General features: G+C 40.1%; 2 protein-coding genes across 3 annotated transcripts; both read left to right on the top strand.

Annotated features, from left to right (window-relative positions):
- Positions 1–1609: 1609 nt before the first annotated feature.
- LOC120794323 (homeobox protein HMX3-B) lies at positions 1610–2802 on the top strand. Its single transcript, XM_040135292.1, has 2 exons — positions 1610–1892; positions 2210–2802. Exons 1-2 carry the CDS (start codon positions 1613–1615, stop codon positions 2800–2802), a joined length of 873 nt encoding a protein of 290 aa, XP_039991226.1. The 5' UTR covers positions 1610–1612.
- A 1758-nt stretch (positions 2803–4560) lies between these two features.
- bub3 (BUB3 mitotic checkpoint protein) lies at positions 4561–10424 on the top strand. Of its 2 annotated transcripts, XM_040134383.1 has the most exons (8): positions 4562–4788; positions 5831–6025; positions 6123–6192; positions 6322–6473; positions 7212–7370; positions 7557–7734; positions 7948–8164; positions 9968–10424. In XM_040134383.1, the coding sequence occupies exons 2-8, from the start codon at positions 5831–5833 to the stop codon at positions 9975–9977; spliced, it is 981 nt and encodes a 326-aa protein (XP_039990317.1). In that variant the 5' UTR covers positions 4562–4788; the 3' UTR covers positions 9978–10424. The 2 variants fall into 2 exon arrangements, with proteins under 2 accessions (XP_039990318.1, XP_039990317.1); XM_040134384.1 differs by lacking the exon at positions 9968–10424 and having other exon boundaries at positions 4561–4788; positions 7948–8168.
- Positions 10425–15405: the final 4981 nt, after the last annotated feature.

Here is a 15405-nt window from a genome sequence, read left to right as displayed (position 1 = left end):
TGCATCCACTTCAAGTTTGGTTTCAATGATGAATCTTAAATGCACCCCATGTTCAGTTTTTTCTCTTTTTTTTGGCATAGGTCAACATGTCTGAGCCACCTTTCACCTCAAGTCGTCCTAAAGATGTGCACATAAATACTGAGGCGCCTTTTCGTCACTGGCCTGCAGTGACAGACATAATTTCTTTGTGTTTGATTGGGTGTTTTATCGGTGACCGATTTGATTATTGATGCAAATGACACTGCAGGGGCCAGTCGTCCCAGGGTCCATCATACCTCTGCATGATGCACTATCAATCCTTGATTTGACTTTGGTCCTCGGTTTCAGTCTGAAGGCAGAAACAAATGCAGAGGACATCTCCCTGCTGCTCGTTTCGTGTCTGTTTTCTTCTAATTACCATCTAATCTGATTACGCTCGACCATATGAATGTCTCATTACACACACAAATACGATCTGCTGCATCCAACCACCAGTATTATTGCAATGTGTGACAGAAACAACGGACTCATTTCATACGTTACGGCACCTGCTGCCTTTGTGGGTCCGTAGGCTTTTGTACAACGCTGATTTGAAAAGCTTTTATCACAATGATAAGCATTCAGTTTGATGTCTGCCTGTAGCACTTCCCGACTAATACAATTAGACTGAAGTCAATGAGCTCCGGTCCAGGTGAAACGACGCACGGTGCAACATTGCTTTCCTGTTGCACAAAGGCGGAACAGAGGATACTTGGAACACAACGGTGAATGACAGGTTGATCCGCAGCAGGTCACAGTGTTCAACAACAGCTTCAACACAAAAATAGAGTGTATCAATAAACGTCCTATCCGTAAACTGTCCTTCCTTGTGCTATAACAGATAAATACAATATTGACTTTTAAGGTGAAGTCTCCGCATTTTTATTATCGTTTCATATTTTTTCGGCGGCAAAAATCTCTGCGTAATTCGGGAAACATGGTATTTGTGCCGAGGCCAAGCTGTGTTGCTCTGCCGCGAAGTGTGATAATCTCTGGACCGTTTATTCAATTTACTGACCGGTGATTGCGACTCGCGCACGCCCCAAAAACCCCGAGACATTTTCCTCTTTAACCTAATTGGATGATAAGTGTGTGCCTGTACTGTTGAGCCCGAAGCCAAAACGCTCGCGCGGCCTTTTTTCTTTTTCTTTGGAGTCTATTCTTGTCAAAGCACCCCCCCCCCCCCCAACCCTACCCCACCCCCCCACACACCAACACACACACACACACACACCACCACCACCACCACGGTTTCATCTCACATCCCATTTGCTATTGTATCTGCCCAATAGCAGAGACCGAGCGCGTTTTAACTCGGGTGGCATATCTTATTTCATCATTAGAATCCAGCGCGAGTTTGACGCAGTGATCTCTGCGCTCTCACTCTGGTCGTCCTCGGGAGGTGGACGTACTTTCGTGCGACTTTCTGTTTTGATTCCCTCTCCTTCTCGTATGATTTTTAACAGCAGAAACTGTTAACCAAGAACATCTTTTTTTTCTTTTCTTTTTTTTTTTTTTAGGTGTCTTTCTTCCCCCTGATAGGGTTTTTTTTTTTTCTTTGATGGTGATCCACGTCGGACAGTAATCGTCGGTGATGGCAGACTCCGACGCGCAAGAGACTCGCCAACCCGCAAAAGACTCGCCGTTCTCCATCAAGAACCTGCTGAACATCGACGACAAACCCACCAAGCCGAAAGGCTTCCTCGGCTCGTCCAAAGGAGTATTTGAAGGCAGCTTCTTCTCTCGGCTCGGTGACTTATCTTTCCCTCGATTTGAGTTGCCCGCACAGAGGATCGGACTATCGGGGCAGTATTTGGAAAGAACGTCCACCTGGTGGTACCCATACACGCTTGGGGCTCATCTGAGGACTGGGGGTAAATATTATTAACTACTTTAACTCTGCGCATAAGTATTTCTCAGTATTTTGCTCTGGAAAAAAAATCAGAATTTAGATTAATATTACAGCAAAAGGCCTGTTGGGATATTTCACATCTTGAAGGGCTTTGAGTAATTCTTATAATTAGTTGCTTAATGATAAGGAATCGTGTCCATAAAATCTCAATTAAATATCGACATCTTAACAAAACGTAAACTGGTAAACTGAATATCTAGAACAAATTGAAATGCAGATGAGACGCTCAGTGGGTCAGGGGATCAAGTTTGAACACACTAAAGTATTTTTTTTCTGCAGGGTCTGAGAAGGCCAACCTCAGGGTGGTGTCGCCGGAGCTGGACAGGCGCTCCCCGGATCTCCAAAAAAGTGACCAAGATGTCAAAGAGGAGTGCGCCGACGACGATATCGCACTGGATGAGAGCGACGCGGAAGAGCCAAAGAAAGAAACAGAGCAGGGGGACGACTGGAGGAGACAGACGGACGAGCTGGACTCCGAGAAGAAGCCCTGTCGGAAGAAGAAGACGCGCACGGTGTTTTCCAGGAGTCAGGTCTTCCAGCTGGAGTCCACCTTCGACATCAAGCGCTACCTGAGCAGCTCGGAGAGGGCGGGCCTGGCCGCGTCCCTGCACCTGACGGAGACGCAGGTCAAGATCTGGTTTCAGAACCGGAGGAATAAGTGGAAGCGGCAGCTGGCCGCGGAGCTGGAGGCGGCCAACCTGAGCCATGCGGCGGCGCAGAGGATTGTGCGCGTCCCCATACTTTACCATGAAAACGGAGCCCCAGAAACGACCGGGGGCCCCGCTGCAAACTCACCGGGCAGCCAGTCGCTCCTGGCTTTTCCCCACCACATGTACTATTCCCACCCGGTCCCACTGCTGAGGCCTGTTTAACCCTGACTGTGTCATTATGGGCTGTAAATATGTTTTTGAATGAGAGTGACCTTCATTGAAAAAAATTACAATTTTGTATATTTTGTAGATTCAACGGGCACAATGTTAGGTCATATTATTATTATTGTTGTTGTTATTATTATTATTATAATAATTTTTATTATTAGGTTATTTGTAATCATCCTTTATCCTGCTGAAGCGTCCTTGAGCAAGACACATGAGGTGTTGCAGAGGGACAATTGAATATTATTATTATTATTATTATTATTGGTTAAATCGTTACATTCTCAAAAGTGGGTGGATATATTTTAATGTATACGATTTTAAAAAAGAACTTGTTTTGAACAGGACTGTCCATATGTATTTTACAGAGATTTGTGTCAGTGTTTGTAGCTAAAAATGTGGAATTTAATATTTTGATATTTTCCAATATTGTGCAATACTGTTGGCTTCACATTAGGCTACCAGCCTGTGTCAACTATAGTTCACTTTTACAGAAAAAAAAAAAAAAAACTATCCTTCTCTCTTTTTAATAGTGAGGACAATCATGTGATCCTTAGAAAAATATCCCCGAAAAACTGCAGGTGATAGGCAATTGTTTTAATGATGCCATGTTTTGTCGGTAATTTTGAAGCCATGAAAGAGCCAAAAATAGCCTCTGTTTTTGTGTATGGTTTTCCTCTGATATTGTTATTGAAATTCTGTACATTATATGGTCTTACACTCAGTAAAGATTTCGTTCCAAAAAGAAATGTATGTATCTTTAATATAATAGTGATGCACATGGGGGGGTCATTCATGAATCATGTCGTCAAAGTCCTCGTTTCCAAACATTTGCGAGAATAGAGTGATCCCTATTTTTTTTATTAATATCAAAGACGAGGTTTTAAGGCACAGCGAGGTTTTTCACAGATCACGGTTCTCTCCAAAATAAAACATCACAGCTGAATCGTTTGAACAGAGAATTTTTGAGCTTCATTTCAAAGAGCACTTGAGAGCCATTTTTGTTAAGATGTTAGACCTATGGACTATTTCGACTTTTACAAGCTAGCGCTGACTTCTTGCTATAGGGTTATTGTTTTGCTACATAATTTGTGCTATCTTTAATAAGAAACAATTATGCCGAAAACAAAAAAGGCTGTGATGACTAAAATCAATAGGCTATAGATTAAGTTGGCCATGTGGGAATTAAAACGCAAATTCGGGGGAAGCAAATAACCAGTCGTTGTTAATTTTTCATAAATTTAACCATTTGATTTTTTTTCTTTTAGAGTTTTTTTTTTTTTTGGCGTCGAAGAAGAGGACTTTAATAGCCTACTACATGACCTGCTGGTCTACAGGAAACTATTATTCTACTAGATTAGACCTATTCGGGCAAAGTTCTCCTCAAATCACATAAAAAAGAATGTGATGGAAGGTTATAGGCTCTAAAGTTAGTATATCATACAACAGTCTAATTGAGCCAGCATGGATAGGCCTAGTCTATATGCAATATGCTCACGGTTGCTCTAAAAAGCTACTTTATGTTTTCGACTATTGTGCATTATGGTGTTTTTTACGAAATTTGTATTGTATATTTTTTGATGAAAGTTTTGATGAAAGTTTACTCAGAAAAAAACATTCCATGTGTCAATCACAGACAGGATGAGAGAGAGAGAGAGAGAGAGAGAGAGAGAGAGAGAGAGAAACACACACAGTCCTTTGTCATGTGACCTGGGCTGAGACAACGGAAATAGACGTTGAGGTTAACTCAACCAATCATATAGCAGGCGGGAATTTGAACAATCGTTTCAACCAATCAGCGTCGTCTGGAACATTCGGTAGCACTTGCTTAGAGGGGAGTTAGCTTCGCGTAGCAACTTTTGCTATCCAGTAATTTCCACGTTATACATTTTTAAAATATTTTTTTCGAAAAAACCAAGGCATAATAATTAGGCTCCTTAAACAAAAGAATCGTATTCGTCTGAACGGCACCAAACTGAAGCGGTAAGTGAAGTGAAACGGATAACACCACGTTGCGTGGTCTGCGTTGTCTTCACCGTTAGCAAACATCGTTAGCAGTAGATGTGGGATAGGGGTAATTGCTGGATGTAACCGACAATCCGTGTTGTTTTTGTGAAATAAAGAGCAAATGCTAGAAAAAGAAATGTAAAGTTATTGTTCCATAGGCTCTTGCAACAGAAACCGTATTATGTGGCTTAAATGTTGCAAGCTATGTTCTCGGTGGGGCTTGTTAGCTAAATTCACAGCCACTTTCAACTGTCTTGCTTAACAACAAGCAGGAAAGCCATTGATCCACAGTAAGCTAGTAGCTTACTCCCAATCAGTTTATCGAAAATGAAAATTTAGAACGTTTTTCAGAAAATTACAGGGGTAAAAAACGCATGCTTTATAACTCATTTACCAGCAGCATTGAATTTCATTTTCCAGCAAGCCCAAATATACTGCAAATGAATGAGGACTTATATTTTTTTATTCTTGATTTAATGCTGTCATCAAAAGTCATGGAGCATATTTCTTCTTATCAGAGCCACCACCAGATGTCTGCTAATATTCAAAACGTGAAAAAATATGTTTTCAGATCACAAATTGTTTTTCTTTTTAATTTAAACACTGTAAATGTCTAAGTGATTGAGTTATATTTAAGGGTCAATAAGCTAAACCACAACCAGTTTATATTAGAGTGACAGCTATGCTTACAAATCGTCTGGTTTGGATGACATTGTACCAGTAGTGTACATGGGGTGAATACAAAAATACAAATACATGTACAATATAATGAAGTTGAAGTCCATGAAACAAATACTACAATTGTCAAACTTATAATATAAATAGATAATGGAAAGAAAGAAGTGAAAGAATGAAACATAAATAAGTGATTAGATAGATAATCATAAGGGGTAATCATCAGTGCAAAGCCTCAGTTTGTAGTGTTGTTCAGTTGAATTAATATTTTAATGTGTATATATACGACCTACTGTCTGTTAGTCTGGATTTCAGAGTTTGTGGTTATTTGGTTCTTTGGCAGATGACAGGCTCAAACGAGTACAAGCTGAACCAGGGACCAGAGGACAGCATCTCTGCTGTCAAATTCAGCCCCAGCACAGCTCAGTTCCTGCTGGTTTCCTCGTGGGACTGCACCGTCCGCCTCTATGATGTCGGGGGCAACACCATGCGGATGAAGTACCAGCACACAGCTCCAGTTCTTGATTGTGCTTTTTATGTAGGTCACATATTTCTGTATGTGCTTAGGTTCCTTAGTGTCATGTCAAAGCCTAGAAGTCTGGTACACACAGGTAATGTTCACCTTTTACTTGCAGGACCCAGCACATTCTTGGAGTGGAGGTTTAGATGCACAATTAAAAACTCACGATTTGAACACAGACCAAGGTATGTCGAAAAAAACCTGATAAGTACTAATAAAAGCTTTCAGGCAGTATCATAAAGCTTCATAACTATGACTTGGATGTGCTGAATTTTTTTATTTATATTCTATTGTCTAATATTGTCCCTAAACAGATACAATAGTTGGAACACATGATGCCCCCATTCGTTGTGTGGAGTACTGTCCAGAGGTTAATGTCATGGTAACGGGTAGCTGGGACAGATCAGTACGGCTGTGGGACCCAAGGACACCCTGCAACGCTGGCACCTTTACTCAGCCTGAAAAGGTAGAGCAAAAGAGACACATTAGTGTTTAACCATGTGTTTTGTAAGAAAGTTATAATGAAATTATTAAGAGGATTTTGTCAGGTCCGAATCACTTAAATCACGTTAGGTATGGTATAGTATAGTATACATTCACAAGTATTGTGAATGTGCAAGATTAGAGGATTGGACTTTTTTTGCATAGAGATTTAAATTACCCACAACTCAGTAGTTTATCTGTGTTTTTTGTTAGTTTTTGGGGGTTTTTTTTTCCAGGGTTCATTTCTAAATCTAAATGATATGCTATTAAAGTCACAATAACGTGACGTTTTTAGAGTTTTCTACATCATTGATCTTGATGTATTTTCCAAAGAAATAAGATGTCTGGAAAGGACATAAGATATTGAATGGCCATTCAGAAAAATACATTGGTAGGAGCTTAGTTGGGCATAGAAATGCTTTTATTTATTTTCTGCTTTTATTAAAGAATTTTCATTAATCTGTCCCATTGGTAAGAAAATGAGAACTTACATTTAATTAGATATTGATAATATGATAAATGCAGGTACTTTATAATTACGTGACTTTATTGAGGAAAGCTATATACTACACTATGACTTATGAAAATACAGAAACATGGTGAAGGAGGTGTCATTTCACTCTAATTCTGTCACCCGTGTTTGCATGGGTATCAAGTGAGACTTTAGGCCTTGCTAGTGTTATGTCTCCCTCTTGTCTCATACCTTTTATCTATGTGAAAGGTGTATACCCTGTCTGTGGCCGGAGATAGACTAATCGTTGGCACAGCTGGAAGACGAGTCCTGGTGTGGGATTTGAGGAACATGGGCTACGTACAGCAAAGAAGAGAGTCCAGTCTCAAGTATCAGACTCGCTGCATTAGAGCCTTCCCCAACAAACAGGTGCACTTTGAATTACAATCGACATTTTGTCAATTAAAGTTTACACAGTTCCAATGAAATCTACAGACAACAGTTAAAACTTGACAGGTAATTTACTCCCAATAGAGAATCATGTTACGGATACAAATTCCTGTGTTAATGGGAATTTGTTGGATGGTAACTTCATATTCTCTGTCTTGGCTCCAGGGCTACGTCTTGAGTTCAATCGAGGGACGTGTAGCTGTGGAGTACCTGGACCCAAGCCAGGAGGTTCAGAAGAAGAAGTACGCCTTCAAGTGCCACAGGCTGAAGGAGGATGGAATTGAGCATGTTTACCCTGTCAATGCAATTTCATTTCACAGTGTTCATAACACCTTTGCCACAGGTACGACTGGCTAATTAGTGCTTGACAAAAGCAAGTATATCATTTGTTTCTGGTATGGGGTAGTGTGTTTTTACAAACCTGAAAAATTGACCTGTGACTTTTAGCATTGAGCTGCCAAGGTTGCACGTGGAACACACTTATTATGGATCTATATCTCGTCAGTAACATGGCCCAAATTTCTTAAGATTAACTTTGAGCCTCTCCTACTTCCAGGTGGCTCAGACGGCTTTGTGAACATTTGGGACCCATTCAACAAGAAGCGCCTGTGTCAGTTCCACCGGTACCCGACCAGCATTGCCTCGCTTGCCTTCAATAACGATGGCACCATGCTCGCCATCGCTGCCTCCTACATGTACGAGAAGGGAGACATCAGCCACCCAGAGGACGCCATCTTCATCCGCCAAGTCACAGATGCCGAGACCAAGCCCAAGTGAGTCTTCTTCACCCCTGTGGTCCCCAGTACTGCATAGAATGCCAGTTCTCTACTCGCTGAAGCTGTGAGTAGCTGCATTTACAAGGAGCACGTCCAGCTGCAGCCTATGCTGATCTGTATCTCCGTCCGTCCACTTTTCAATATCCGACAGTTGAAAGATACACTGAGAATTTGAAAATCCCCCCACCAGTCTGTATATTTGTGCTGCCTTAAGTACACTCGGTGTCCAAATAGAAACCGGCTGTACAATGTAATGCAATCCATTACAATAGCCATATATTTAATACTTCGTTTGTGAAACTGGAAACCCCCCTTTTTTTTTCTTTTTTTTTTTAATCTTGTTGCAGTCGGGTGATAATAGTTGAGCCTGCTGTGGTGTTGGCGTTGTATTGACTTGAAATATGTTTATACTACTTTTGCTCTTCGTGTATATTAGTGAGGGTGAAAAAAATAGTACAAACACAGTGTTAAGCAGAACACACCTGTGTTCAGTTTCAGTTCTGCTCGTACTTTACTTGACACTGCAGGTACAGCATGACTTTACCTCTAGAGCCTTGTAGTAAATGTGGAGTTTAGGGTCAGTGTTAACCCACAACATGACATTAAAAGGACACATTATCATTTAGGGCTGCAACCTGCGATTTATTTCATCATTGAATAATCTGTTGGTTATTTATTTGATTTAATTGTTTAGTCTATATAATGTCAGAAATAGTAAAAAAAATACCCATTATAAGTTCCTAGAGCCCAAGGTCACATCTACAGTTAGCTTGCTTTGTCCAACCAACAGTCCACAACCGAAGGATATTAGGTTTACTATCACTTAGGACAGAGAAATGCAGCAAGTTGTTACATTTGAGAAACTTGAACAAGGGAATCTTTGGTATCTTTGCTTAAAAATGGCTTAAACGAATTGACACAGTTTTTTTTTTTAATAAACCATAAACTCAGTTAGCAGATGTCTGAAGTAATATTTATGCGATGAGGGCACACTGTCTTCCATTTGAATGACTAGTGGCATTTGTAAATCAGTGACTGACCAGGAACTATAATAATACCTTCAACGTGTATGCATGTTGGTTTGTTGTATATGGTAACAAATTTTAGACTTGAACATTAACATGGAAGTGGAAATCTTGGCCTGGATATAGAAGCATCTACACCAGAAAATCTGGTTTGTTTGCTTGGTTGTTGTTTGTCAAATGGTTTTCCCTCAGAAGGAATTTTGGCGGATCATGTGACAAGTTTCCAAGTATGTTTTAGTGAAAAGAGCAAGGATTAATTTCTGTTGTCATGCCAGTCAAAAATGCTCCCACTTTTGTCACACAACAGCATCTTTGGAGCAAATGACCTCTTCCCACCGTTGATCCAAGTGTAATAAACATCTATTTTAGCAGATCTGTGTTTCCTTATATCAAACATATATGCTAGGCAGTTCAGGGAGTTCAGAAAATCTTCAATACTTTTGCTTCAGTTCAGTTTCTCATACAGGTTGTTCTCTGCATACTGTCAAAACTTTGGCCTTCATTCACAGAATAAGCAGTTTAGTTTAACCCAGAAAGCAGTATAGTCTATAATCTACTTTACTTCATCTTCAAAAGGTTAGTTTATAGTAATTTACTCCACATTAGTCAATTAGACTTTATTGATAGTCACAAGGATGGGTGATTTTGCACAATGTGTTGAACCTCAGAAGGAAATACAGTATTCAGTAAGTAGATATAACTTTCCTCCATGCATTGGGTCGAGTGATTGCTCTTGAGTTGATTGAGTTTGTTCTCTTCTGTTTTTGGTTTACAGGTCAACCTAAGTCCACCTCGGAATGGTTCCCTCTGCGTATGACGCCTTTATCACATTTGGGTTATCTGCTGGCATCCAGTGTACCATTACAATATTGTCTCCTGTCATTTATTTCCATTCCAATACAACAGTTTTTCTTTCTTGTAAGTGATGTTTGTTAGAATCTTCTTTCCTTTTCTGGCTCTTGTTAAATATTTAATTGTTTCATGTATGTTATAAAAAAAAAAACAAATGTTGTCTTGACTAAAACTGATTCATATACACCTTTTTTGAAATTTTGTTGCATGGTCATTTTGGAGTCACCAAACATAAATTTTTTGATCATTTTTGTCGACTCTTAAGATGGACTTTTAATTTCAATATGACACTGAAGCTGTCCTTGGATCAGTCTTTTAGAACTGATGTGAGCTTTTGAGTATAATAATTATAATAAAAAAATAAAGACCAATAGCACAAAGTCAGTTCACACTCATAGTATTTGTCCCATTTACTACCTGCGAAAGAAAACCCGAGAAATGCCAGGAATGTGTCAGGGCAGAAGAGGTTGTTCTCTTGATGTGTTGAGGGAAAGTGATGAACCACTCAACTTGCCGAAGGCTCCACTTGGCCCCAGACAGTGACCTTTGCTGATAGACATCAGAGGTCTGCGGCCTTAACCAGATCCTGCTTTATTATTGGGAAAAACTGGGAGAAAAAAAACCCTAAACTGGATGACCTGGCTGCATCTGACAGACCGGGGGGTGTTTGGAAATTCACACTAAAATAAAATGATCGTGAGGCTCATTTCTATATTTCTCTTATTTTTAATGGTTCATCATCAGTTGAGAACCCTGGTTGGCACACTGCTAACCTGGGTGCTGTCCACCTTTCTAGTTTCACTTCCCCGTGGGTTTAATTTTGACTCATTTATTGATGAATACATATATACAGAGAAATAAATGTTTTATCATGAAATATTCTACAAATTTTATTAATACAGAAGATAAGAAAGATGTTTCACTAGGCTCACATGTTTTCATCGTTATTACTTAATTTATCTGATGCCGTTTTGCAAGTTGCTACACTGGTGACAGAGTCAGATCCAACTCAGACCTTTTTAATGCAGCATTCAGGATTATATGAATGGGAACAGTGAACACAAAGCAGTGCCCTGCAAAAGTCTAAGTGGTGTCTTTTTGCCTCAGCTCAGATTTTCAATTGCAACTAATGCAATTTCTTAAGCCCTTCAGCCAAAGCAGTATAGAAGATAGAGATGTCAATTATTCTGTTTAAGAGCTCCAATTTTTTTCTAATGGCTCTATCTGCTTCTGCGGTATCCTGGAAATGATTAGTTCGGTTTGGTTAAATGATGTAACTAATTCCTGTGATTGTCGATAATGAGTCTGTTTTTGACGTTGGATTCTGACTGCAGCTTAATATGAAATGGCGTTCACTTTGGGACATAATTACTGCTCGTGAAACAGACGTAGAATGGCCAGGGGTTTGTTGTCGGGGCTACAGCGAATTACCTTGTTTCCTGTCATCTTTGGCTTCCGCTAAATTGGAAAATTGAGTTCTTTGAGTGTGCATTAAAACTGTTAAGGGTCTCTTGTCCGTATAGGATAGCTGTTTTGTAACAAAAAGTAATTCAGTGGCCAGTTTGTCAGGTGCATTCAAGTAAATAGTATTTTTGCGACCTTGACACAGTTTGCAGAGTTACAAAAGTATTTTCCTCAGTAACTAATAGGATTTATGAAGGTCTGTAATTTAACAAATTGCAGCAGATACATCTGTTGCAGTATCTATCAGCATCTTCCTACAAGCCTGTCTCCGCAGAGCTCTCCAGGTTTTTTTTTTTTCTTTTCTTTTTCCGTTTCTTCGGCAAAAGGCCCAGTTAACCACATCTGTGGTTGTGTGGCTCGGCTCTGGTTTCCAACTGCTGAAGTGTTGCAGACAGTTTGGCTCTACATGAAACCATTACATGACAATTAAAATGGGTGATTGCGCTCCAACAGACTGTCAGTTGCATTTAACCCAACCACAAAAGCCTCTTATGTTCACTAGAGAGGGCACGGATGACCTTCAACCAGACACCTTATCTCTCAAGACCGGTGTCTAATATTATATCACGCTGATGATACCCTCCTTCATGAGCTGTGGAGAAATGGGGAAATCACATGATGTGTCGGGAAAATATTGATACCATTCTGTATTCTGGTTTGTCTTCTGTTTCACTGCCACATATTGTAGACCAGAGATTAAGACAGTGACATCATGCAATAATGCGGTTTCTTCCTTTAATAGAGTAAATTAGAGATTTCAAGAAATAAAGATGAAATTCAGTCATTTTAGATATAAACGTGCAGCACCTTTAATTCCATTCTTTCAAAAACTCCAAAAATGAATTGGTCCACGCTAAGGCTTTCTAATCTAATCTAATCTACACCAAAATCCACTTATTAAAGGAATAGCTTGATATTTTGGGAAATACGCTTATTTGTTTCCCTGCAGACTTAGATGAGAAGATTAATATCACCCTCATGTCTAGAAGTGAAGAAACAGCCAGCGGCTGGCTTGCTTATCTTTAAATCTCCAAAGGGGACCAAATCCACCTACCAGGACCTCTAAAGCCCACTAGTTTTAAATTTTACAAATGGTTTGTCGAATCCATACAGCAGCCAACGTGTAAATGTGACAACTGGCCATTTTATGAGGGGTTTTGTAATTTAGCGGTTACTTCACTCTATTGTCGTTTTTACACTCTAGCTGCAGTTGAGAAACGATTAGACCGTCGACAGAATATCAATAGGCAACTATTTTGATAATAGAATGATCATTTTAGTCATTTTTAAAGCAAAACTGCTGTGTCTAGCTTCTCAAATGTGAGAACTTGATGCTTTTCATTGTCATATGATGGTCAACTAAATATCTTTGGGCTCTGGACTGTTTGTCAGACAAACCAAAACATCTGAGGTAATCACCTTGGGCCGTGGGAAATAACAGGCAATTTTCCACTGTTTTCTGGCATTTTGTAGACAAATCAAGTAATTGGCCAAATAACCTGCAGATTAATTGATAATGAAAATATCTTTTAGTGGCAACCCTAAATGGCACTCTCATCTAGTAAAAGGCTGAGCACCAGAGAAGATGCATCAGATGTGTGTGGTTTACCACCTCTGTTAAACAGTTTCCCTAAAAAAAACCCAGTTGAAGGTTTTTCATTTTAGAAAAATCCATCAAGTCTACACTTGTGAAATTTAATAACTTGTTAAAAAAAATTGTTTTTGGTTGTGATGCTCTGCAGCTCTTTCCAGAGGGTAAGTGGTCTAAAAATTAAAGAACTAGCTAAAAAGACAGCAATTTAGCAATTTTGGTTGCATTTTAGAGGTGAACACCTACGGTTTGTTCACAGCCACCAGTCCTGTCCTGCAGGGAGTTGGCCGCCTGTTGCTGGTACATCCCAGCTGGGGAACGAAACCTGAGCTTGACTTGGATGTGGCTGTGGCCTACCACAGCACCTCACTCCAGGCTGCCCCTGCCCCGGGGAGGCTTTTAAAGAGCTTTGGTGGGCAAGACAGCATCTCCTCGAGACCATTGTAGTTACATTAGAGCCTAATTAGACGGTAAAGCTCAAGGCCATGTAACCCACTGCTAGGTTTCACACTCGCAGCCATCCATCTCTTTACAGGCCAGGCAGGCAGGCAGCACGGGGCTGACTAGTGAATTAGACCCTCACCTGGGAGCTGGGCTATAGTAAATCAAAAATCTCTCGGAGCGTGACAAGGGGGTCACAGATTTTGGGCTTGAGGTTCCATTTTGGCTCCAAGGCTTTTTGTTGCAGATTAATCACTTGATAATGATTCGTGTGGCATTGGTGTTTTAGAACCAGGCCTGCAAAACTATGAAACCAGACTAAATTTGCCATTGTTATTTGAGACTTTTTATGATATGCTGAATTTGGATTACAGCTTTTGACCATAAAGAAGCAAAATATATATTTAAAAAAAAATATATATTTATATATATATATATATGTATAAATAATTTATATAAATATATATATATATATATATATATATATATTTTTTTTTTTTTAGGTGAAATATCTCAACAACCATTGGATGGATTACCATGAATTTTGGTACAGACATTCATTTCCCTGTGAGGATGGATTTGGTGATCCTGCAGCTTTCCATCTAGCACCATCAGGTAAGGTCAAACGTCAATGTGTCCAGTACTTCAGTTTATGATGAAATACTCGCAAACCTAATGACAAAAGTGCGCTTTTTGTTTCGTGGCAATTTGCAAATGTAGGCACGCTAGCACGAACACACACCACTGGCATGGCTTTAAACTCTTTATCCATATAAGATATCACAGTAAACATTCACTTCAGAAGGTAAATTGTGGAAACTTTAGAGGGGAAAAAAAAGCGCAGCAGTTGAATGAGCTTTCATGTCACCTGTCAAACTGATGAATGTATGTATAAAGAAGATGGGGGCAGTCGGTGTATCTCGGGTCATGTTTGAAAATGTATGGCCACGGGGCACCAGAGCGGCAGAGATTACAGGTCGAAACACACAGAAAAGTGAACTCTTGTTTGTGACTTTTGTTTGCCCAGGAAATGAAACAGCTCAATCCTAAACCGGTTAACAGTTTTAGGTATACTGATGGATTTACTCAGGTTTTGTTCTGAGTATCTTAAGTGTTCAAGGTGTTGCCGCAAAACTGGACAATATTAGAGATTTCCTATTGATGAAGGACACTCTTCCGTGTATAGGGTGTCATATTGTACCCAGACTTGGTTGTCAATTTCCTCCAGGGGTGAAACCACAAGCACTTCAACATAACTGATCCATGTCCCACAGAGAGCCACCTGTCAGGCTCGGTGAGAGCTGAGGGCAAGTCCTGCGGATCACACAACATTTTCCACATGAAAACATAGAACCTGTTGCATTGTGCTGATGATTAGCGGTCTGCTTTGGAGTGACAGGCAGTTTTCTTTATACAGTCAGGAAAATACGGCAAGGGCAGATCCCAAGGGGGACTTTGGAAAGCAGTAACTTGTTATCCCCATTTAAACCGAAATCAGATTGCAGGCCTTTTCAGGCCAGCCTCTTTGTACGCTGCCTGTGTCTATGAAACCCTCTCTGCTGTTTAATGGGTTCATGGCCACAGGGCAAGGGTTACAGTTTGTCCTTCCTGCAATTAGCATTCACGGTTAGCTTAGCAGAACTAATGCGCCACATCTTTGAGGCTCAAGTTCCCTGTGTGCCTCTGAGTGACTGCGGGCAAGATTTAACTGACTCCTTGTATCCATTTCAACCTGCTTTATTAGGTGTTATTGGCAAAATCCCCTGAAGAATATTATTTCAAGCCAACCATTGTCAGCCAATTAAGTGTCGGTGTCACATTGTTGGGAAAAGCGAGGAGATGGAGGATGGACTTGTGCTTACTGT

This window comes from Xiphias gladius, chromosome 9, assembly GCF_016859285.1.
Source record: "Xiphias gladius isolate SHS-SW01 ecotype Sanya breed wild chromosome 9, ASM1685928v1, whole genome shotgun sequence".
NCBI lineage: Eukaryota > Metazoa > Chordata > Actinopteri > Istiophoriformes > Xiphiidae > Xiphias > Xiphias gladius.
The sequence above is the reverse complement of the archived record's forward strand: the minus strand, read 5'-3'. Positions and strand labels throughout refer to the sequence as shown.